Raw genomic sequence first — 27,412 nt, 5'->3', positions numbered from 1 at the left:
CAATTGCATCCTCCTTGCTGTACTTAAAATGAAATAAGCATTAAATTCCATTGCGTCTTTTTGATAATTGCAATTGAAAGACTTCATAATTTTCCCACGTTATGATTTCAAACATTCAATGACAGAAACAGAAACACATTTGCAGACGTAAACACGCTTCTCCCGCGCCACTTCAAAATCACAAAGCTTTCGTCGAATCGAAACAAAATACCAAAATATATTCATTCCAAATCAAATGGAAAAAGTTGTCGCAATGCGCATTCATTCACAATATGACTGCAAATTTCAATTTTAACTTGACACGCCATTTTCTTTAGGAAGTTATGTCGAGCGCGCGACTAAGTCCAAATTTATCTGGGCGGAGTTATGTGCGCATTAATAATGATGTCATTGTGTAATGACGAATCTGCGCTTGTGTATTTAGTTTGGAATACAGCATTCATTCATTTACATTGTTTCTTGTAGTGTATTTTGTTTATATAATTAAACCTTAGGTATAATAAAATAAATGAGCAGATAATAAAAAGGTTACTGCATTTGTATGGGAAAATATGAACTCGTTTTGTCGGAAGGATATGCTGCACTCACAAGGTCGTGCAGTATTCCATCCCAAAACTCGTTGATATTTTCCCATACAAATGCAGTAACCTATAATATTCGATACATCCCATTCATACAATATAACATGCAGATTCCTATTCAATACATCTCATTTATACAATATGATATACAGATCCATATTCGATACATCCCATTCATACAATATAACATACAGATTCATATTCAATACACCTCATTTATAGGATATGATATACATATTCATATTCAATACATACCATTGATACAGTATAACATACAGATTCATATTCAATACACCTCATTTATAGGATATGATATACATATTCATATTCAATACATACCATTGATACAGTATAACATACAGATTCATATTCAATACACCTCATTTATAGGATATGATATACATATTCATATTCAATACATACCATTGATATAGTATAACATACAGATTCATATTCAATACATCTCATTTATAGGATATGATATACATATTCATATTCAATACATACCATTGATACAGTATAACATACAGATGCATATTCAATACATCACATGTATGATATACAGATTCGTATTCAATAGGTCCAATAAATGGGGTATGACATACAGATTCATATACCATTTAACCGTATACAATACTGACCAGAACATACTTTATATCGAATTTCTATTTATATAAAAACTCAGTTTCCTATGTTTAATATATTCCATTCTTACGTATGTATTTGCAATATACACATCAACACATGTACAAAACTGATAATGAACATTCCACTTGTCAATAAATTCATTATTACATTGACTGGAATCAAAATTCGTCTTTCAAATCATCTAAAACCACATCACTCAGATCTACATCTTCATCAACTGGAACCTAGAAAATAGAATGAGACTTTATTATTCAATAACATGTAGTAGAAACCTACATACTGATCTACAAACATAACAGTCAATTAAATGTAACAAAAGGATATTTGTTGATCTAGATGTGTAATAAAGGCCTACCTGCTTACCTAGAAATGTAATAGAAGCCTACCTGCTGACTAGAAATGCAATAGTAGCCTGTCTATTGAACTAGAAATGTAATAAAGCCTATCTACTGATATAAAAATGGAACAGAAGCGTAATTACTTACCTAGAAAATTAACATTCAATAAAATGTAATAGAAGCATATCTACTGATTTAGACATGTAATAACAGTCTATATACTGATCAAGAAATGTAATAGAAGCCTTTTTTCTGATCCAGAAATATAACATTCAATAAAATGTAATAGAAGCCTATTTACAGATCTAGAAATATAACATTCAATAAAATGTAATAGAAGCCTATTTACTGATCCAGAAATAGACCATTCAATAATATGTAATAGAAACATATTTATGCTAGGACAAACTTTGAAGTAAAGCAAAGTAACGTTTTTTACATTTTGAAGAAAATGTTTTGAATTTTTAACTTGATTCAGATCATCTTAATGACAACCCCCATACGAAATTTCATTCAAATATATAAACTCCTAAACCAGTTATTGAGCGGGAAATATAAAGCTGTATGCCACTTAGACATAATAATGTTGATTGGTTGATTTATTGGCTTTAATGGCAATTTTAACACATTATTCTCTACAACATGCCATGAAAATGAGAGCTATGAGCGTTTCCCGAGGACACACCAAGGTAGCAGACCCAGGGTAGTCTGGAAGAGTATTAAATGAGTTACAAGTCCGACACTGTACCAAATGAGCAACCACCCCTCCATAAATACTTCATTAATAGGCAACAAAATCAAAACGTGATGTTGTTACATTTTCAATTCAAAAGTAAACTTTAGGAATCGCCATAATGTTTGTACACATGACATGCATAAATACGATACAACATTTGTCTGTTTACTAACATAAACACGACTTAACCCTCGCCTGACCAATAACATAAACACAATATAACAAAATATAACACCTGTCTGACCTATAACATAAATACAATATAAAACTTGCCTGACCAATTACATAAATACAATATAACGCTTGTCTGACTAATACCATAAATAAAATATAACACTTGTCTGACCAATAACATAAATACAATATAAAACTTGTCTGACCAATAACTTAAATACCATTTAACTAAGATTCTGAATATATTGTTTATCTTCTTTTTACTATCCTGTTAATTTTCTTTACCAAACAATGCACGTCAAAAAGTGGAAAAATGTATTTAAAAAGAAAACAAAATTACATTGGCGTGATAAAGCCTAATTAGGTTATCAAGATACATATAAAAAAACTTCCTACCAAATTGCATTTGTCTGTCTTCAAATTCTTTTATATGTAATGTTGCTGGTGAGTTTTGCAGGACAGATATCAACAAAACCATATATCTCCTATCCCAATGCCGACCCAATAGCAATCGTGGAATAAACACTTTAGGCATGGAGTACTATTGTATAAAAGTGTAAAAACTGACTAACGGTAAATACTAATCTATTTGGAGATGTTTCCTAAATTTTTCATGGAATAAGATCATTCATATTTTTCACCTTATGAAAGAGGTATCGCTGTTATCACGTTATCTTGCAAAAAAATCTTATTTACTGGTACTTCAATCGACAAACAATAAACGTATGTATCTAAAAATGGTAAATGGTTGTGATGCGGTGGTAAACGTTACAACTAAATGTGCAGAACAACATGTTCGAAAGGTCTATTTAATCGTTCATAATTTAGTATTTAAAATCACAAGCAAATGGTTGGTAATTGGACTATTCTTACCAGTCATTACTTTCACAGACTCACATCATTACGCAAAAGTGATAACTATATGGCACCATCTATTTAAAGCGCACTCCCCAATCGATGACTTAATAATAATTAGAAGAAGAAGAACAACAACAACAAAAACAAGAACAAGAAGAAGAATTTCCAACTGGCTGAAAACAGTCTACCTCTCCATCTCTCCCATCCCATGTCCCTGTTGATTCTATTTTTGGAAGCTGGGCCCCCTTTAAAGGTGTTGATGACACTCTTCGAGTGGAAAGGCCCCTAAATACAGAAAGAAGCAGGATTACGAGTTTGAATCATGTGTGCAAGCTGAATTCGTGAGCATAAATGTGTGCGTGCGTGCGTGCGTGCGTGCGTGCGTGCGATTCTCGAACCAACATAAAATGAACGCAAGAGAATTAGCACTCAATGCAAGGGTAAGTTAGTGTTGTTACTGTTGTTTTTCGTGGTTTAACCTCATCTTTCAGCTCATAAATGGCTATACACATAAAGCTACTGTAGAGCTTTCTAACAAACCCACATTGGTCGAGTCCGAGACTCAAACCCACACAGACAGAGGTAAGATGACAGTGGTGCTTCAGACCACTCAGCCAGCCAGGGCCAATGCAAAGGAAAACACAAATCACTGAACAATGAAATGTGGCTCACAGTGCCCTAGTTTTCAGTGATGTCTGTTGTTTTCATGAAGCTATAAGACCAAGTTAGGCGACTCCAAATGAAATGGTGTCCAGGAAAATTAGTTCAACGCAATTGTCTATCATAATCATTGGACCATGAAAAATATACGTCACATTAACCTAATTTTCAGTGAATGATGAAGCACATTAGATGACAGGTCCAAATACCAACTTAACAATAGCAAATTAAATTTGACACATTTATAAATGGTAACCTATATTAAGTCAATTCAAAAGTAAGCACAAATCACTAAAATGTGAACTATAAGTCATAGTAACCTAGTTTTCAATGATGACTGTAGTACTGGTCATGTTGCAACTAGGAATCAAAATATAAGCCAAAAAAGAACCTAACTTTTAATGGAAGCTGTAATAATCCATAGTTCACATCCAAATACCAATTTATTTGGTTCCAAGAATAAGTGTCTAATAAAATGACCTTTATTTTTTATGTCATATTGATCACCTTTCTATAACAGTTGTGATTAAAAAGAAGTATTACCAGGAAAAAGATTTAATTAATATCAACAAGGCTCAGACTGCAACTTGAAACATGTAATTTGTCTTCTGAAGTTTGTTTCGGTTTGATAAATTTAGAAGAAATGAAACGATTTTTTTATACACTGCAAACTAATTTGTTTAACCATATATTGTGCTGTATGGAATTTATTTTCGATTTAAATACCTGAAGAAGTCGTCTATCCCTTTATCGCTGAATGGCCCCATCAGTGTGGAATACATCATTTTTCTTGTGCTAATTGCCACCATTACCTGAAAAAGTACAATTGATTACTTTAAGACTAATATTCTGTCATTTGTAACAGGTTTATTTCCCTTTCTAGATTACTTTATGTTACTTGTAACAAGTCCAGTGCCTTTAACTAATGTGCTACTGCTATTGAACAATTTCTTTGTTGTATATAAATATATACAATATACCAATTCCCAGTGAAAATGCTGTTATATCTTGTTACCAATATGATTGTGGACCTCTTATGAAACAAGCATGAAATCAACTTGATTATGGACTAATTAGGAACAAAGATGTAATCAATATGATTATTAACTTTGTAAAAAAAAATCTAATCAATACGAGTATGAATTTTGTAGGAAAAAGACTGTAATCAAAATGATTATGGACTTTGTAGGTAAAAGACTGTAATCAAAATGAGTATGAATTTTGTAGGAAACAATAATGTAATCAATACGATTATAGACTTTGTATGAAACAAGAATGTAATCAATACGATTATAGACCTTGTCGGAAACAAGAATGTAATCAATACGATTACGAACTTAGGAAACAAGAATGTAATCAAAATGATTATAGACTTTGTACGAAACAAGAATGTAATCAATACGATTACGAACTTAGGAAACAAGAATGTAATCAAAATGATTATAGACTATGTAGGAAACAAAAATGTAATCAATACGATTATAGACCTTGTCGGAAACAAGAATGTAATCAATACAATTACGAACTTAGGAAACAAGAATGTAATCAAAATGATTATAGACTTTGTAGGAAACAAGAATGCAATCAATACGATTATAGACTATGTAGAAAAAAGACTGTAATCAAAATGAGTATGAATGTTGTAGGAAACATATTGCAATCAAAACGATTATTGACTTTGTAGGAAACAAGAATGTAATCAATACGATTATAGACTTTGTAAAAAACAAGAATGTAATCAATGCGATTATAGACTTTGTAAAAAACAAGAATGTAATCAATACGATTATAAACTTTGTAAAAAACAAGAATGTAATCAATGCGATTATAGACTTTGTAGGGAACAAGAATGTAATCAATACGATTATATACTTTGTAAAAAACAAGAATGTAATCAATACGATTATAGACTTTGTAAAAAACAAGAATATAATCAATACGATTATAAACTTTGTAGGAAACAAGAATGTAATCAATGCGATTATAGACTTTGTAGGAAACAAGAATGTAATCAATACGATTAGACTTTGTAGGAAACAAGAATGTAATCAATACGATTATAGACTTTGTAGGAAACAAGAATGTAATCAATGCGATTATACACTTTATAGGAAACAAGAATGTAATCAGTACGATTATAGACTTTGTAGCAAACAAGAATGTAATCAATACGATTATAGACCATAAAACAAGAATGTAATCAATACGATTATAGACTTTGTAGCAAACAAGAATGTAATCAATGATTACGAGACTCAGCACTACAAAGTTTTTTAGTAATCGATAGCATTTATGATAAGCATTTATTAAATATACTCAAACTTTATATAGTTATCGTGAACTAAATCTTAACCCCTGGTGGGGGTCATGCAAGTCGTAAACAAAAAAAAGAACATTAGATTTTCTAATTATAAGCATATTAATATAACGGGTTGATTATAATTTATATATGATTCACATAATCTACCTCAGACGCTAGTATCATTAAGCATTTTGAAGGAATATTTTACAAATTAAATGTCTCAGGCTTTGAGTAATGTTTGTTTGACGGCCAGTAAGACCTCTTTTACAAACATAGTTCATGCATGAGAAATTATATTGATTAGCCATTACAAATGAAGACTGACATGGAATGCATTCAGTTCGATCTTTTCTTACCTACTAATTTTAATGTACTATGCAAACACTAACATGTGATTAGCATATCGTGACATGTAATGTCCTGTCATTAATATGAAATGTTTACCATAGCATATCGTGACATGTAATGTCCTGTCATTAATATGAAATGTTTACCATAGCATATCGTGACATGTAATGTCCTGTCATTAATATGAAATATTTACCATAGCATATCGTGACATGTAATGTCCTGTCATTAATATGAAATGTTTACCATTATATTAACACATTTATTCTTACTTCCAACAGCACTGTTCAGAACATGGACTGCTGTGTAGACATGGATGGCAAAGTCTATTTGGTCATGGGCTGAACAAATACTCAACCTATATTTGTCATGAAAAAATGTAAGCTACAGTGACCTTCTTGGACGGAATACAATAATCTTGTTCGGTGATTCTAGCTTGAACAGTAACTCAGAAATAAATTTTTAACACTTAAGCAAAAACTGTAAAGCATAAAATACTAGTCTCAGCGACAAATGTTGTGATGAAGATGTTATGTTGATCAAGGAATACCCCTTCACCAAGTTATATTATACCCAATATAAAATTATTTATATATAGTGCAAAAGAACTATGTGGTCATGAAATAAGCACAGAATTTAATCAGGAACAGTAATGTACATGTAGGTGCAAAATTAATATTCTTAGACTTTGCACACCCTTCCTAACGAATACTAGCTTTAACATTCAATCTAACGTGTTTTATAGGACCAAGGAAATACGAACGGTAAAAATGTAGTGAGGCAGTACATATATTTATATATGTTTACTTGCTCTGATGCTGACACTAAAACGGTAACGATGCATTGTGGCAGTACATATGTAATTTTTTTTGTTTGTGCCGATGTTGACACTGACAATAGTGAAATATCTATGTACAACATATGTCATTTGCCAAACTTTATGGATTACAAACAAGAGTAGAATGTGAAATGGCTTTGTGGTTTGCATACCAGATTCATAGTCAGTGGGCTCTGGCAATGAAAGGTGCCCAGACCAACAGTGTTCCGTTGTCACGGTGTGTCTCTTGACAAGGCATATTATGGGAATCATCTCGGTACTAAATAGACTTTCATGTTACAATAGGCAACTGAACACCCATCAACCAACTTGACAGTTCTGTAGACCAAGCTGACATTGCTACAACCCATCAACCAATTAATCCATGCAGATAATATAAGAGTTATGCAGTTCATGGTGTAATGGTTACACCCATCAACAGATCGGTCCATGCACATAAGAGTTCTACAGATCATGGTAGGGGACCTAAGTGGTCTTAGGCGCTCGCCGTTATGAATCAACCCCATCTCACCTCTGTCTGCGTGGGTTCGAGTCTCGGGCTCGGCCAGTATGGGTACGTAAGAAAGCATGCCAGAAGCTTTGCATGGGTTGGTGTTTTTTCCAGGGTTTGTTTCCCGGGTTCTTCCTCCACCATTAATATTGGCCGCCATACATAGTCTATCTTGTGCTGAAAAATGGCGTTAAACCCTGCAACAACAGCAATAACAACAACTATAGATCAAGGTTACACGCATCAAACAATCAATGCATGCATATAAGAGTTATGCAGATCATGGTGACATGGTTACACCCATCAACCAATCAACCCATGTGTATAAGAAGTACACATGTCATCTACATAACTTGATATAATGTATGGCTTGAAACCTTAACACAAACCTTGACGATATTTTCTTAACAATAACTCAGTTGTATCTGTAACCGCCAGAAAAGTTATACCTATGACTCACCATGCTTTCATAGACACAGCAATAACTGAGTGAGACTCTAACTATTCTAAAACGTCATAATGAAAACTGGACATAAGATCTAACATCGCATGGTAACCTACAGGATAACCAAATCCTCCAACTCCAACACTATCTTCTAAGGCTGGCTGTGCTCCTGCTTCTGCCCACAACCATCTGTAAACAAGGACAGCACAGAGAATTATCAACATGATAAATATCACATCATTAACACATCAACCATCTGTAAACAAGCACAGCACAAATAATTATCAGCATGAGAAATATCACATCATTAACACATCAACCATCTGTAAACAAGCACAGCACAAATAATTATCAGCATGAAATGAAATGGCTCAAAATTATGTAATTAAATTTTCTTCCAAAGATAATATTTGATTTGTTTCGCAAGCAATGAGCAAATCCTACCAACCAATTAAATTGTTAGATGTTAGTTCTGTCTGATCGTGTTTCCTGTCCTGTAATAATGTATTCATCATTGTTGCTTATACTTACTTATCTTATATTTATTAAGAATATATTCTTAAAATGTATATTTAAGCTAGGGATACCAAAAGCTCGAATTTGTAATTGCCCAAAAGAATAAGTGACCCCAATATAAATGTATATATTAGTAATCTAATTAATCTGTAATGACTTATTGGATTTTTGTCTCTCGAAAGCCTCCTACCACTTTCTGGTCACTTCTGTCACAATCCTCTCTATATTATTTGTCATCATAACAATTCAACTTTAAAAAAAAATATTTAAATACATATTTAGAGTGATATGAAAACTGGACACTGCTGACCATAGTTTCTATTCCTGGCTCCCCTTTGGCCGTAAGAAAATGTGATCTGAAATATGGGTTCACTGTTTTGAGTGGGAATCCATCTGCATGGTTTGTATTATTGGTTTTATTTTTTTGGGGGAGGGTGTCTTTTTTAAATAAAGGACGGTCTCGTCATGGCATTTGAATTATTTGTTGTGTCTTTGCTATTTTAGTCTTTACACGCATATAATGCTATTGTTGAGTATAAAAATCGGCGGCGAAAATCAATTATGAAAACCAAATCTACTGATTTAAATACTTTGGATATTTTAAGGTCTTTTCTATATAATGCTGTTTATATCATGCAGAGGAAATGTGGGCTAAGTTTCTTTCTCAAAGACATGCCGAGGTAACCGAATCCAGATGGCATGAGCGGTAATCGAACTCTCGACACTTGGATTACTAACTGAAGTAACCACTTCTCTCCCAGAAATATTAGCCTATCAAGAAAAAAGGCAAACGCACAGTTATTAAACTTTAAGGAATACAACAATTTGAAATTTGGTAATGCTTTGAAAACAATGCTTTATATGTGTTCCTGTAGCACTCAACATGATGTCAGTTATTTGGAAGGGTCTATCCACTCAAGTGGTCTGCATTTTTTATATTTACATTTTTATAACTCTTCTTTTCATCAGCACCACAAAGCCTTTATAGTGTTGATTCCCGTGTTAAACCCAGCATGCAAAAATATATAACAAGGATGTAGGTGTTAATGGAATTGTATAAATCCCTTTAGTTATCAAATACATGTACTCGAGTTTCTTTTTTATGTGTACAACGATATTTGAGGGTGATTTATGTATATTGTACAATATTTCGAAACGGTGAGTTTGGTTTATCAATTGCCGCACGTGCGAAATGCTTTCGATGGGATAGCCGAATACTTCCAGGGCACAGAATATGTATGGCTGCATGGTCTGTGAATAAATACTTCACCGTAAGACTAAATATTCACATTGCGGACTGCCTTGTCAGTGAGCAGTCTACTTAAGGACTTGAACATCTTCAACTCTAGAGTTATGTGAGTTATTTCTCAGTTTCTTGTCTATAAGTTATAACTATTGTACTACCACACTTATTTATGTATATTTTCTATGTAGCTTCGGCTTACGTAGTATAATTCAAAATAGTTTCTATTGTTTGTGACTTAGCAAGAGATTTATATTAGGAATATAAAATTAAATTAAGAAATATCTTGTACCATATGATTCTTATCAGATACAGGTTGGTTCTCTTCTGAACCTGTTTATTGCTTTATAATTATTGTGCCGGTAATGTAATCTGTAAAGCGTATAGTATATTACGTAATTACGTGTTATCATATATACCCGTGTCATGAATAGTACAAGGTGTTAGATGTATTTGAAGCTATCAGAGTCGAGGTGGTGCCAGCTGTAGAGCTAACCATATAAGTTGATTTTAACAGGTGTAAAACTGAACCATAACAGCCGAAGAGCAGAGTGAACAGTGTTGCTGGTCGAGTAGCAGGTGATTAGGCGTTGCTGACCGATTGGTGGGCGCTCATTGCTTGGTTGACCAAGTAATTGAATGGTATTGGTGACTAACTGGAATACTGAATACTTGATTAACCAATGTAACTGGTAGCCGACTATGCTGGTGATGGAGTGTGTAGCTCCATACATGTAATTTTTTAACGTGGGCTAATTGAGAGTTTTAATACCAATAGTTTTGGAATTGTAAAGATATTTTGTATATGTCCCTTTGTTTTCATTATTTTACTATTTTAGTAAAAGTCCTCAGTTTATTTAGGTGAATTCATTTTTGCTATATGAGTAATACACATCATTCTTTTCGTCATGTGAAATTGCTGTGAATCATTCAACTTTGTCTTTGTACTGTGTAATATCATTTATTTGTATTTTCATTTTTTGCATTATGATGTTTGTACGGATTTTGTTAATTTGTCCAATATTTGGATCTTATACACGCACGTATTAATCATAATTATGTTCTAATTCAAGTCATTCATCATTAAACATTGTATTTGTATCACCATCAAAAGTGTTCTGCTATAAATCCGAAATCCATCTAGGTTATCTTTTTAGAGTACGAAGAAATTTAAAGTGTTAGCACCGAATGTAGCAGCAGAAAATTTAAAAACTTTTTTGCAATGATGTTTTCTGAAATCACATTGTGAATTTTTCCAATATTTTCAAATAAAATAGTTTCTAATACATTTTGAAAACTCCCGAATTTTTAATGACAATTCTAATTTCAGTAAATATACATAAACATTCAGTTTTGTATAAACGTTTATTCATCTATTTTTGTCTAAGTATATCTATTAATGACCAAGTACTAACCCCCAGATATTTCGTTTGTATTTTTCTCCCATATCTTTCAAAAGCTGGATGTACTTGTTACGACATTCAGACTGGCAGTCCAGAATATGAGGCAGCACGGCAATTATACACAGCTGTTTGTCCTCACAATTTGTATTCAGGCTATATGGATCCACGATCTGTCAAAACACAAGTCTAATGTGTATGTAAATGTAACACTCTTCCTGATAGGTTGAATATCAAAATAATAACCCATCTGCATGCGTGACGCTTTTCCTGATTAGTAGAAAATCAAAAAGACGCTATCCAGAAACGATCAATGATCTGATAGAGTGACAAACTTTGATCGAATACAAAGAGAAACTCTGGTATGATTGATATTATGACACTCCATATGACATGCCTTGACACAATTTACTAAAGTGTTTTGCAATTTAAAACGCAGAACGATGTTCAGATTTTCTTGAATATGATTGTTATTTTAATGGGGCAAATCGCATTAATGACTGTCTTGATGCACTAGCCTTCTCTAACACCCACCCCACAAATCTCAATTCCAATGGTGTTAATTTTCAGGAGAGAAAACTTAGATTTACATTATATATTGCGATTGAATTTTGATCTTCTGGCTCATGTAATCAACGGAATCTTCCATTATCAGTATGCAAGGTATTATAACAATGGCTAATACGGACAATTTCAACAGAGGATTTACACATAACGTACGGAAATTGTGTTCACTATTTCTTATATTATTAGACAATATTTTTTGCAAAGTATAAATTTCACTGCCAGCATTTCAGAGTTTTAGGAAAACCAATGCAAATCGTTTGCATAATGTCTGGTTTAAAAAGAACCACGTTAAATATGTTTAACCAGCATGCAAAGTTTTCATTTGTTATCTAGTCATCTGTTAATAATGATTTTAAAATTCCTAATGTAAAACATTGTTGCAAAATATCGTTTTAAACTACAGTGCCATTTAGAATTTAATCATGGAAAATATTCATGATCGAATAAGTACGATGTAATTAATAGCCATGGGCATAAAATATGCCTCTTCAAAACGTATGACGAAGATAAAATAATATTGAAAGAAATATTAAATTAGTCATATAATTTCAACATATTTTGTCCTAAGTAGAGTAATGCCTGTACAGTGATCCCCTTATATGTCTCACATGCAGGACAATGAAATTTAAAGTATACAGCGGTCTAATATATACTTATAAAAATAACCTCACTACCTGGACAAGGTACGCAAGTTAAATATATTAGTCTGTGTAAACAAAATACCGTACGCATTTCTCTTGAAGGAGCACTTTATCTTGCTCACCTGATAAATATCTGGAGGTGGAACATTTTCAGCAAGTTTTTCCTTTATCCACATTATTATTTCTACCGATGTACGTCCACCTTCATACTCTACAGCATCGCCACTTTTATTACCAGATGGAAACAACTTCATTGTCGGGACCCTTATAACCTGATAAAGATGTCCAAATGGTGATATAATGTGTAAATACTAGCCTCGGGTGTTTCAATTGTACAATTTTAACTAGCACACTATTGCAATTTTCGCTTTTTTATTACAAATGGAATAATGCGGATTGTAACAAATCAACGCAATATATAAAAAAAAACATTATCATACAATATTCTGAAACTGATAATAATCATATTTCAATTGTGTTTAATGCATCTAGACTTAGCTCGTCTACAATTAAGGCAAGTAATATTATCCAGGTTTATATTTCTTCAAATAGTTTTACTTTTCATTTAATAGGAAATATGTAATCATGTTTACTTCATAGTCGCACTTACATTATATTGCGTAGCAACCTGTTGGTAAAGGGTGATATCGTAGATACCAAATTTTGTTTTTCCTTTCATTTCTGCCGCTGCAGTCGCCCAATGTGAAGCTAGCTGCTTACAATGATCACACCAAGGGGCAAAGAACTCTACCATCCACATGTCCTCGCTGTCCAAAACTAGTTCCTGGAAGTTGTAATCTGTCAGCTCTATTACATCTTCAGGATTTCCCTGTTTAGAGAAAACAAAATCAATAAAGGAAGCAACCCCCAACTGGTGAACGCGAAACAAATGAGCTCGTACCCTTGCAGGTGGACTTAAAGGAAATGCTAAGCTTTTATTCAAATAGTATTAAAATTTAAGAGAAGCTTAAGTTGGACAAATCAAAAGTCTATAATCCAGAGGTGCATCACAAAGTGTAGCAATGTTCAAATTGTTAAAATGCTCGGCATTCTTGAAACTTTATTAGTTAAAACTACATGTGAGTCTTAACGTAGTCTTCAGAGGTGAACGTCTTTGATATAATAGCATTAGAAGTGTCCATAAACACCTCTTGGTCAAAGGATGAAAGTGCTTCTCATGTTAACTATCGAGATGTACCAGTCTTTTTACATTTGTACAATAGTCAAAGAAAATTCTAAAATACTTTAGCTCCTTAAGAGTATAAAAAATAAGCAATAGTAATACCTCCTGTCCACTACCATCACCATCACTACTTTTGTCTCCTCCTCTCTTTTCGCCTGACTGTCTCTGCCTGATCATGCTTTCCAAATATGCCAAAGCAGCATCTACAATACCAGATGCTTCACGAGAACCTACAAGAACATGTAAACAAATGAAAGCATCACATTAAAGGTAACGTGGCGCAAAACTTTACTGTAATTGTTTTATTCTTAGCTTCTTAATTACATCAAGTGCAAAGTTTTGACGAACTCATGCGTATGGACAAATAATTTGGTCCAAACTTTGTAAATGTATATAATGTGAATTCGATACGGGCATAATGTACCAGTGAATAGGTAATAAAATACTATGACAAAAGTGAATTTGTTACGCAATGGTTTTGGTTTGTGAACAGTGTAGTGATAAATACACTACAGAGAGAATGTTGTTTGCGGTATGTATTGTCATAAAATCAAACGTTTGAACACTCTAAACCTAGAGCTTTCCTCGATTTTAATTCATCTGTTTTTGCCAAAGAGGACAAAAGTTTGTGCTGACTGTCGACCCGAGTTAAAGAAAAAGGACGACAATGTATGTGATAGAGGGACCATCATGCTTTATCTGGGCCCAGACTATAAGGCATCAGTTCCTTACTTAGCTTAAGCATCAGAAATGTCTGACTAGCAAATAAATAGATTGAATGTTCAGCATGGAAATACTGCAATCACAGTTTGAACTAGTAGTACCTGTATGAATTATAAATACAAACGAATTTTGTGACGTAACTGGCATTCTCTAACAGTGGCCAACAGCTGCTGATAATTGTACAAATAAGAGTTGTTTCCTTTCAGGATGAATATATTATCTAATGCATAAAATGAAACCTGAATTTTCTCTCTCCAATGGCAGTTCAATCAACAAAGTAGCCGACATAAACAGGAAATGTAACAATTGTTTTTGCTCGCAAAACTCATTTCTTTCAGCAAGACTTCCGTAGAAAGTATCTTAACACTGTTGCAATATTCGGGATACTAGTTTACAACATGTCTTGGGAAAGGCCCTTAGCGTTCCATCATGGTTGGTATTAGCAATTGTATCCCATTGCAATGTGCAGTTGACATAATATGTATTGTTATATGAAATTAGCAAATAAAAGGTATTAGAGCAGCAATAAGCGAGATAAGCACATACATACAATGATACATGTTTAATATAGAACATAAAAACGTCAGTTTTGAAAAGATGCAGGATATTGTTATGCACTATTAAGCAACTATGATAAGGGATGAAAGATGAATCTATTTCTCCAGGATATGTGCTTGAGCACTTTTATCCAAAAATAAATACACTCAAACCCCGACCAAGTAAGCATATCTTTTAAAACTGCAAATACATGTTATGCTGTGTGATTAGTAAACCTTACATTAATATCTCGTAAGAAACACTTTTTGTTGCAGAATTCACAACCATGTCTTGATTATTTTAACGCTTTCTTCCAAGTACAACAAAGAGGATGTGAGTGCTGGAAATCAATTATTTGGCTCTCTAGGCTAAATCAGTTATTTATCAAACATAGTTGGTAAAAGAATAAACAGTTTGTCTTTGGTAGACCTGTCCCAACCAGAAATATTCAAAAACGTCCTTCTAACAGCAATGCCACATTGTCTGAGTATCATGGAGAAGTCACCGAAGCTAGCTATTGGATAAAAGTTTAAATCACATTTTGTTATATTCAACCATGTCCATGTATACACAGATCGTGCGGTACTTTCTTTGGTAATTTATGTTAATCAAAATATTTATTAATATTGAACTAGAATAGCGAACAAGGTATTGCCACAAAATATTTTTCAGCCACGGCCATCTCAGGAAGATGGGAAAGATATGTGTGTACACTTGCGTATCGGAACTGTTACAATTTGTGCAGTGCAAGCATATATATTAGGATGAATAGACTCTATACGTCAGTCCATCCTTTCTTAAATGAATTTGTATATTTATGAAGCACGTGTATGTGCCATCAGATTTGTATTGACCTTTGCAAACATGCTAACTATATGGACAGTATTGAATAGATAGTGTTTGTTATTAAGGAGGCACCGAGGACAAAAAGAGACCTTTACCCTGGTAATCGTGAGGACCGCTTCTGTTAATACCAAATATTTTGACGGTAGGATACCCTCCGATATCATACCGAGTGGCCAAACTTTCGTATACAGTGACATCTACAGCTCCAACTTTTACCACACCCTGTATATTTAAAAAAAAAAAGAACACAAAATTTTCTAAAATGTTCTTGAAATAATATATACGTGAAAGTCTTTAAATAAGTACAATATATGGTTAAATAATAAATGTCCAGAGCATTAAACTTTTTCACAGATAAAGTATTCTGTAAAATTTAATTTAATACATATTTTAGGGATCCAAATTCTCATAATCGAACTCACTCACTATACAGCCTTTCTTCATTGCACGATTCCCTTTAAAAGGCGGGTACAGTCATGTGTCTTATTTTGTTATGCAGCAATAAAATTATATTTATCATTTATTTTATTATAACAAGGGTTTTATGCTAAAGCTGGTATATTCATGGCTACTTGTTTGTTATACACACAAAAGAATATATGTATCATATACTACGTTATAAATAGGTTTCACCATAATGTTGTATGCAATGTGGCTGCCAGTGATCGCGTTATAATAAGCAGTGCCGTATCACATGAAAATGTATTTTTAGCTTAACTTTAGTATGGTCTTTACTCGGGAAATTATCGTGCCGGATGATTTATATGCCAGATTATATTAACACTGCATAATTATCATTCAACTGCATACTTGTAAAGACCATTCGTATCGACTTTAAAAATCCCTTCGCAATATTATCCAGCTTCGCAAATTAGTACAATTTCATTCCAGTCTAAAGACGGATAAAAGGGATGTCTATGGTATACTTTTTGTTATAACAAGGCATTGAAATATATCTAATAAGCAGTTTTACCTTCAAAGATGTGGCAGCTTTCTTCCATTCTGGAGCTAAACTCTGACAATGACCACACCTGCAAATGAAGTAATTCAGTTGTACCAAATTTATAAGAATCAACAATTACTTAACAATAAGTTTGTCAGATATTGTTTCTCCGAGGATATTTGTCTCATCAGATTAATATTAGCACAATAAACTCAAGGGGTTGGCCCCAAAACGACATCCCTCTTGATTTATTGTGCATCTTTAACTGGCATGATGGAGGTGGGAAACGTTTTCCTTACATCTTGTAGCAAAAAGGTCAGGCAATAGAAGGCCCAAAAGCGCACAAATCCGTTGAAAGACCGATGGATGAAGTGATCACGTGGTGTGAAGGATCTGATTTCTTCTTTATGATGAGTCGGACATGACACTAAGGATACTTGGCTTTGCCTAACCTGTACCATGTCTTCAGCTGGGAGCAACAAAGCAGACAGACCTAAACCACAACGCAATAACTGAGTTATTTTCATACCCGTATCCACCCACTCCGCTCAATACGATTCAGGAATGTAGACCATTATCACCGAACTTCATGAAATAATTAGGACTGATGGTTTGGTAGAAATGGTCCCGCCAGATATTAATTGCTTTTAGCAAGGCTTTGTTTCTAGACGATTGATACGAAACGATAACTCGTGTGACCATCAATTGCCATGGCAACATGTGGGCTCTACAACCACTGATGTACAGATCGTAGCTTCTGGTTGAGAATTCCCTGAGGAATTCCTAGCGTGAGCTGGTATTTGTTGTGCCACTGAAGTCGAGAAGATGCTATTTCGGTCAAGAATTTTGTGATTGGTTCAATGAGTCCAGAGGTGAATTATAAAGTGAATGATAAAGTCAACATCTGTCTTTTGATGACTTCTAGCTGTTGCAACTGCTTGGACAAGCTTTACTGGAGGAGGGAGACAAAGCAGCTGATGACCTTCGTTAATGCCCATGAACTGGTGTTGAGTACTAAATGTAAAAACTTAAAGTGATATGTCGTTCCTAGGATGCTAAACTTAAGAATCTTGAGTGAAGCCATTTAAACAAGGAGGTGAAGCTATGCATTGGGTAGGTCTAAAGGGACTGCAAATCCTTGTCGCTGTACTTAAAGTCTGAAGGAACTTGTGGTTTCCATCTTCACCCTCTCAGCCGCGATGTACTTGTTGAACCGGTTGAGGTCTATAACTTACTGGGATTCTCGTTACTTTTGTAAACTGAAAAGAGACTGAAGTAAAACCGGGTGTGTGTCAGATTGCGAACTGTATCCACCTACCGCTTCCTGAGTAATGACCATGTCTCCTTCTTCAAAATTCCCTTATTAGATACGCTAGTTGTTCTGACGGACGATTACTCAATACGGCTTGTCTTGTCGGCACATACTGTTGAAGGGACGTTCGTAACTTATGCTAGACGAGCGACTGGACGGTCGACTCGGTAGAGGCTTCGATGGAACGAGTAGCAAAACAGACTGACCGAGATTCTGCAAACAACGGCTGGTACTGATCACGGATGCGATGTGCCTCTATTCAAATGGTATAGCCCACCAGGCTGGCTGGCTTGTCGACAGTCGGAACGACAGCGTATGTCATGGAAGACTGGAACTTTAGATTAACGAGATCAAAAATATATTTCATTTGCGTGAACTTACCTGCTTGATCAATGTCTTTAAATTGTTACAGGTTTAGGCATACTGGTGGCAAACGACTATGCGTGATTTTTGTATGCTTGTTCATTTTAGGGGAGGAGAAGCACATTTTAGTGCTGAGGGTGAGTTATTGGCGATCCGCGGAATTAGAATTTATGAAAAGAACACTGAGCTCTTTCTCTATATTGATAAGAAATGAAGGTTTATTCTTCACTTTGTGTACAACGCATGAAATAAAAATTATCCTGTCTCCTGTAAATAACGTTCAAACGGATTATCCAGCAAGAGCTATCCAAAGACAATATAGTTTGCCCACAATATCAACCGGTATCATGATGATGACCAAGTCGTTCTAATTTCTTATGAAATTCTAGAATGCTAAAATATTACTTTTTAACTGGTTTCACAATATAGCCTTAATATCATAAAACACAGCTAATAACCTATAGCATGCATTTTGGAGCAAAGTTAAATATACCTTTTGAACAAGAATTTTATTAAATAGCAGAAGGAAATAAAAACAACAAGCTCTTTAATTGATGATTTACCAGACTTCTACTCGTCATGAGCTATGAAAATACAGATGCGTGTATCTATATGATTAATAGAGCATAAAAGCACTGACCCCAAACAAAGAACTTTAAGAACGTACTAGAAGCATAAAATATGTCACAGTGGCTTGTATTGTATTGACGATAGTTACATTCATACATCAATGTACCCATCCTAATGTACGTATTCCTACAAGATCGCTTAACAAAACAAACATAAAAGCAATCCGCAGGCATGGAACTCAAAGTGACCTACTTGTCATGTGACGAACTTATCCTCAGTATACTTGATTCATAGAATAAGACACATGAATGGGCAAACAGAACTGATATTCTCTATATGCCTATAAGAAGAAAAAAATGAATGCACTGCGGGACAGTTCTCTCCACGGTGGATCAACAACCTACATCAAAAAACGACATAAGTGAGATCACCTGATTTACTTTAAATAAACTAAACATGTTATCATGCACAGACGGACAGACAGACAGATGAGAAGGCAGAAAAGGTTTATACCAAAGACCTCTTTCAAACTGTGTGTGGATCATGCATAAATAGAATGGGCTCTTAAAGCAATGAAACATTAGTGGGGCAGGGTGATTGTTTAACACGATAAACATAATGAAAACTGAAAATATACAATACTTCAAAGTTATTCACAGAGAGATGCTAACTATATGAAACATGTTAATTAGGAGTGTTCCAATAAAACACAATTAACACTCATTTACGAAATTCTTTTACAACTTGTCGATTTATTTGTATTTTACGCTTCGTTTTAAAAACGTTTTTACTTGGCTGAAGTAAAAAACAAATTCAGAAACATTCAATATTTCGATCAATACAGTTGAGTCTACATTTTATATATATATATATATATATATATATATATATATATATATATATATATATATATATAGATATATATGGCATGTCTGGTACTTTACCACGGTGCATAAAACTCCACTAGCCACAGGTCATCAGACTGGATAACTTGTTCATCAAAGTTTAAGTCGGTCAATTCAATAACGTCATCTGAACTAGAATAAAATGCTTTAGCTGTTGCTAACAGTGACACCAATAATACTGAAACAGAATGAAAAAATAAAATAAACTTATAAGAAAAAAAGAAATGCCTTAAAACATCATCATTAAGTTAAATGCATTAAATGAGTTGATAGAATACTTATCCATCCTTTTAATTAGTATCTTTAACAAAGAAAATTCTTCCCTATCAACCTATTAGGAGTAGTGTGTAATGATTTTACATATTGAAATGGACAGGAAAGCTTTCCCTAAGTAATGCATTGCCACCATTATTACATATTCCGCTTTTAGGAAAGTTGCCAATCCACAAAAACTACATGTTCTGGTCATTAGGCAGGCAGCTATTTGTAGAGCAATTGGGGAGGTCTCAAGTTCAAGAATGGGTCAGATCTTACATTGTTGTCTCTCTTAATGTGACTATCGAGTTTCTGACTATTCCTTACTCAAACAAAGTTACCTAAGATGATTCAGCCGTATTGTAATCACACCCTGAAGCAAGCGATCAACCCCACATAATACCGGCTTAAGATGTCACTAGGCAGTCAACTAAAATTAGCCATAGCCTGGGCAACATACCATTATTGACAGAACGCGTATAGAGCTCAAGTCACAGATAACCAGCCTCAACTTAGTGTTACTGTTACAATTCATAGTAAGACAGGAGGATTAGGAGAATCCTTCAATAAATATACAAAGAGTTAATTATGAGGTATTTACATCACAAAATATATACAAAAGTATACAGTGAGACACATGAGACAATCTGTACACTATTTAAACCATACAAAATAGGTGATGATACTGGTAAGTGACCTCAGTTGAACGTGTTTTAGAGGTAAATTCAAAAACGTACCTGAAATATATTTGGACTTCTGTAAATTTCTGTTCATGTTTAGAAACAAACAAATTAGCGATATTTTGTTCTAGTTGTTAGAAATCATTAAGATGTGTAGTTTACGTTCCATTCAGTGAAGCCAAAATGGTAACAGAAAAATAATCCATGGTGTAACAACTTAAGTGGTATGGACTTGTTCTGACAATAGCTGTTTGTATAGTTAAGAACACAGCAACAACGATAACTGCTACAACTACTTGAAATGCACCTTTTCTACAAAAGAAAAATAAAATTACGTCAATAATTTTGGGTTTACACCATACATCTACTCTTGTAGCATTAATTTTTTTAATCTTGAAAAATATTGAAACAAAACTGACATGAGTGATGGAAAGATAGAAACAAGAGAAGCATATATGTTACAATTCCCCATAGTAATCGTTTCTTAATATTAAATTTCTAATTCCAGGAATGGTTTCCAAACCTATTATTGTTTGAATACAAACTGTATAAATGAATCAATTGGGATTAAGATTAATTTCAGATAAATAAAAGAGTGCCAGACAGTAGAACAACCCATTGCTGCGGTCGGATTTCATTCAAATGGATTGGCATGTAAAATGTATTCAGTTTCCAACATAAATATTAAATTCAATCAGTTTTGCCGATAACTTGCGTACAATAACCATGTTTAAATCACCTTAAGTAAATACTGAATTCATGTTTTATGCACTGATCTCAAAATATTAATAAGGTACTCAAATAATATGTTAGCCCAGTGTGCTCTTTCAGCGAGACAACTCATATAAGTGTATTTGGATTAAAAGGTTACATCAATACCAACCTGTAATTTCCCTCATGTTTCCTCCTTATCTTCTTTTCAACGGTTAATTTTGTAAATTAAATTCTATTCAATTTATAGTGACACCCTAAACATGAACTTGAGAATTACAGATTGAGCGTGGCAGACTATGATTGGTCACAAAATCGAAGTACGTGTCTCCTACGCAGTAAACTCTCATTATTCTAAACAACCAATCTTCATTTATTTAACTGGGCAGGCAGTTGTACGAGTAAGAGATAGAACGTGAACATATTTGTAGTCGCACATTGTTGTAATGAAAGATTGAAGTAGTATTAGTATTTGAGTATTATTATTAGTATTTCACACACACACACACACACACACACACACACACATATATATATATATATATATATATATATATATATATATATATATATATATATATATATATATATATATATATATATATATATATATATATATATATATATATATACATACATACATACATACATACATACATACTGGTAACACTATCGCTTTGCTGTTTGTTTTTTCTCTTTTTTCAAGTATAATACGCGACTGATTTGGTTTTGCCTTATAACTATTTGACTATTTTTCGTTGTACATGCGTACAACGTTATCTAGGGTGAATAAGTGTATTTTCAGGTAAGCGACTAACATGTATCTTGCCTGAAATTACTTGCGACAAGGGACATTAATAACATGATATGCACGGGTATTTTACACTGACTATTGCTCACTCTCCTATGGATTTAAGTCAGATCAATTTCTAAACCGACACTGGTCGCTTTGGATCACGTCAAGGAGTGTACGCTCTCCATTGTTCTCCAGCCATAGGGCTGATTGTGATTGTGACTGTGACTATGACTAGAGTTGATTAGAGATGCATAGAGCTATCTGAAGTTGTTTAAAGCTGTCTGGAGTTTCCAGAGTATTTAAGGCTGCGTGCTGTCGATACGTATGTATGTATGTGCGTATGTCTGAGCCAGGGACGTAGACGTAGCTAATTCAAAAGGGGTATGTATGCTGTCTGTACATGTGTATACGTATGACTCTACATAAGGTGGATCCATGAAGGGTGGGAGCGGTCGATAAGAATGTGGGCAAACCCAAGGAATCGTGCGACTGTACAAGGGGTCTAGAAGCATACGCTTGGTCCAATTGTTGTTCCAATTGGGTGCATTTGTATGTTCATAAGATTATTTTAAGTCTTAGTTGTGTTCATAAGATTATTTTGAATCTTAGTTTTGTTCATACGATTATCTTGAATCTTAGTTGTGTTCATAAGATTATTTTGAATCTTAGTTGTGTTCCAAGAGATTATGTGAATCTCTCTCATAGTTTATGACATTAATTTGAAACACATTTGAATATCATAAGATTATTTTGAGATTATGTGAATCTCTTTTGTAGTGTACAATACTGTGTGAAACCTATATGCAGTCCATGAGGTTTCTTGGATCTGTATTTCATATTGAATTCATATTCTTGGTTTATTTTCAATGTGTGAATGTTTGTGTAAAGTGAGTTGGTCAATTGTATGTTGAGAGCGTTAAAGAATCAATGTATTTTTACACTATATATTTTTTAATTAATTCATTTTATAAATTTCCATCTTTCACACATTGTGTTTGTCTTATTCATTTAGTCCAAAACCCCACTCGGTTTCTATCCTGCGACAAACACTCAGCAGACGGGTCTGCAAAGGTGACCAGATACCAACCAGTTAGTTTCACTAGTGAGAACGTTTCTGTACAACACACATAGTATTTTCATATTTTGATCGGTAAGAGCGAGCCTCGCACAGAGTTACGTTTGCTTTATTTTAAGATTGTGTATGAGCTACATTTACTTTATTTTATATTTGTTAAAAATTCACACAATAAAAGAAAAATAACTACTAATGATATGTTACAATATTTACACTGGTTATACTGCAATCTGGAATTTCTCTACTGGGTAAAAGTTTATCCAAATTTCCAATCATGCCCTACTCAAGTAGCCTGCCCCTATATTTTCAACTCCCCTTATAGCGTCTACACGGGAGCGATAAGGTTGTAGTGTCAACGCACAACGCATCAATCGAGCGTTAGCGACCTTGGCCTTGTTTAAATACAATAAGGGTTGGTGATCAGTCTCCAGAACGAAATCTCTCCCAAAAAGATACGCATGATACTTCCCAATTCCTTACACTACGACCAAACACTCTTTCTCTATAACGGAATAGTTTTTCTCCCTGGGTAGCAATTTCCTACTCGAGCAAGCTACGGGTAACTTATTGTTATCTTGCTCTTGCAGTAAAACTACTCCCAACCCAGTTTCAGAGGCATTTACTCTTAAAATAAAGGGTTTGCTAACATGTGGCAATTTTAATATAGGTGCACTGATTAGTTTCTCTTTCAGCGCGCAAAAAAGCTCTATCTTGTGGTGGTCCCCACTTTACTTTGTCGTCGTGGATGACTGCCGTACAAACGACATTTAAGACCCCTTTTTCTTCGTTGTCGCTCTGTCTCTTGATGTACAACTTAAGCATGTTAGCATGGAATGTCTTTAAATTATCATCTATGTCATTTTTATAGTCCACGTCATTCTTGACCTCTTTAATTTCGTAGAGACCTTTCCACTGGACTAGTAACTTATTTGTGCTAGTAGAAAGAAGCAATAGAACCTGATCTCCTACAAAATATTTCCTATTTCGCGCTCTGCGATTATAATACTTTGCATATCTGCGTCCCGATTTCATTAATTCGTCACGTGCCATCTGCATATACTTTCTAGTTTCTCTCGCAGATCTAACACTTACTGGTAGGTAGTTTTATTTCCTCGTTGGCGACGTCACCTGACCATAGTTGGCGTAGTATCCGCATCGGGCATCGAACTAATCTTCCATACAGCAATTCGAAGGGTGAGAACTCTAGACTTTCTTGCGGTACTTCACGGTACGCGAACATAACCGGGTTCAAATAGCGGTTCCAGTCTTGCGGACGTTCCGTTCACATTTTTCGTAGCATATGCTTTAGGGTACCATTACATTTCTCGACCAATCCATTGCACTTCGGATGGTATGGGGTAGTGTTAAGCTGTTTGATGAATAACAGCCTACTTATTTCACCCATGAGGTCGGAGGTGATTTGGGCACCACAATCCGTAAGGATTTCTTCTTGCACGCCTACCCTACTGAAGATGTCAACCAATGCTTGAGCCACCCGTTCCGTGTCAATAGTTGGTAACGCTACGGCTTCGGGAAATCTGGTTGCGTAATCCACAAGAGTAAGAATATACCGGTTCTTCCTTTCGGTAACTAGTTGTATTGGTCCTACAATATCCACCTCCACTCTTTTAAATTGTGTATCCATTAATGTCATCTGTCCTAAGGGCACCTGTGTGACCCTTCCCTTACATACGGTTTTCTGGCATACGTCACAAGACCTAAAGAACCGTGTGACATCGCCATTAATCACAGGCCAGTAGAAATCAGCGACTACTCTGCTGGTGGTCTTCGCCTTACCTAGGTGTCCTGCCATGCTAGACTCATGTGCCACCCTAAGTACTTGCGATCTGTATCTCTGGGGTACGACCACTTGACAATACCGCTTACCTTCCGGAGTGCTAAACTCCTTATGAATTAGCTCGTTCCTTAGAAGGAAAAAAACTCGAGCTGCCCACACCGTTGCAGTGTTTATTTGCGCTGGTCGCGATTTTCTCAATAACAGTTTTGATGGATTCGTCACGTTTTTGTTCTCGTTTGAATTCGTCACGCGAAGTTCCGGAGATCGATTCAGGGACTATTAATTTCTGAAACGCGGGTTTGCGGGTTTGCGCATGCGTTTCGACTGCCTATGCCAAAGGTAACCTGAAATCTGCTATGGTTGGAAGACGGAAACCTTCAACATTACCGGTCGTCAGATCGTAAATAGGGTTTTCCATACAAAGGGCATCGACAGTTCCGGTTAGGAAAGGTGTTTCAACCATTCTCCTTGCTACGGGAATGCGACCGATCGTCTGATCGAGTAGCATACATGAGGACTCCCACCCGAGCATTTGGTTATCCTGCACGAGACTACGTTTGATCACTACACCCGTGCAACTAGTGTCACGTAATGCTACGACTTCTCGACCGTTCAGGAAACCTCTCGCGGTTGGTACTCGCGCTTCGGGGAAATGACACGTGCCATGTGTATGATACCTGGTTCTACATGCACCAGATTATCAGATATACCTTTACTCTGTATAGCCACGGCTACCTTATGTACAAGTCCCTTTCTTTTAGGACATTTTGCTTGAACATGACCCCATTCCTTATACAAGTAACATTGTATACCCTGACGACCTGTATCCCTAACTGACCTACTTGCATCAGCTGATTTCACAAGCTCTGTAGGCATCGGTCTAGTAGACTGGTTTCCAGACTTAAAATCTTTTGAAACCACGTTCTGGTTTCCCCTATGGGCCTCTGCAAAGAAATCGGCTTGCTTAGCCATATCATGTACGTTTGAGAAGACTTTCTCTTTCAGAAACTGACTTAGTTCCTGCCCAACTGTGTTCAACAATTGATCTCTGAGCAAGAAATCAGTCAACCCTTCAAACGTTTTCACCGCTTTGCAGCATTCAATCCACCGCTGAAAATAGTTCGCTATTCTAACGATGAACTGATCAAAGGTTTCTCCTTTCTCGGACATTTCTATACCTGAACTTTTTACGGAAACCCTGTTCAGTGAGCTCGTACCTTTTGAAAAGTACTTCCTTCAGGATGTCGTATTTGAACACATCGTCTCTAGGAAATCGCGAGCACACATCCGGCGCATTACCTTTTAATACAGCAATGAGATGCAGTGCCCATTCATTTCGACTCCACTTCTGGTTCTCGGCATACCGCTCAAACCGATGAAGATAACTATCCATATTATCTTTTTCATCGTCAAAGGGGGGTCATTTGGGACCCTTTAATTTACTAGAGGCAGAATCGTGTTCTCTTTTCTAGCTGTTGCTAACTCTACCTTACGTTCATCATCTCGTTGCCTTAATTTTTCTTCTATCTCCAAAGCTTCTAACCTTGCTTGTTTTTCTAACTCTATCTTCTCCTTCTCAGCTCCCCTTTCCCATTCTATCCTTTCCTTTTCGGCCTGTTTTTCTAGTTCGATCTTTTCCTTCTCAGCTTCCCTTTCTACCCTTTCTAATTCCCTTTCAAATTCTCTCGCCTTTGCCCTTTCATCCCTCTTCCGGGCTTGTTCTTCCTTATTAAATTCCCTTAAACTTTCTCCCTCATACCCAAGTTTTTTGCCTAAGGCGACCAAGTCCTTAAGGGATGACATGATTAATAGTAATATAACAAATTTAATTTTACAAAAGAAACTAACCTAATATTCCTGATGAAGGCAACCAAACAAAATGAATATGTATTTATACTAGACCCACATACCTAGAACAACTAAACGAAAT

The 27,412-nt window shown here is 34.9% G+C and overlaps 1 protein-coding gene across 1 annotated transcript; it reads right to left on the bottom strand.

Moving 5' to 3' along the window:
• Positions 1-1,387: 1,387 nt before the first annotated feature.
• Positions 1,388-26,652, bottom strand: LOC149783590 (protein disulfide-isomerase A6 homolog). The gene is made up of 12 exons (XM_089932869.1): positions 26,170-26,652; positions 20,207-20,373; positions 17,048-17,105; positions 16,170-16,296; positions 14,071-14,198; positions 13,396-13,614; positions 12,908-13,057; positions 11,593-11,750; positions 8,535-8,607; positions 4,722-4,807; positions 3,524-3,620; positions 1,388-1,453 (listed from the first exon to the last, which is right to left on the bottom strand). Exons 1-12 carry the CDS (start codon positions 26,650-26,652, stop codon positions 1,388-1,390), a joined length of 1,812 nt encoding a protein of 603 aa, XP_089788995.1.
• Positions 26,653-27,412: the final 760 nt, after the last annotated feature.

The sequence above is a fragment of the Sinohyriopsis cumingii genome, chromosome 14 (assembly GCF_028554795.1).
Source record: "Sinohyriopsis cumingii isolate HCF-2022 chromosome 14, ASM2855479v2, whole genome shotgun sequence".
Classification (NCBI taxonomy): Eukaryota; Metazoa; Mollusca; class Bivalvia; order Unionida; family Unionidae; genus Sinohyriopsis; species Sinohyriopsis cumingii.
Note: the sequence above shows the minus strand (reverse complement) of the source record. Positions and strands in the feature narration are given on the sequence as shown.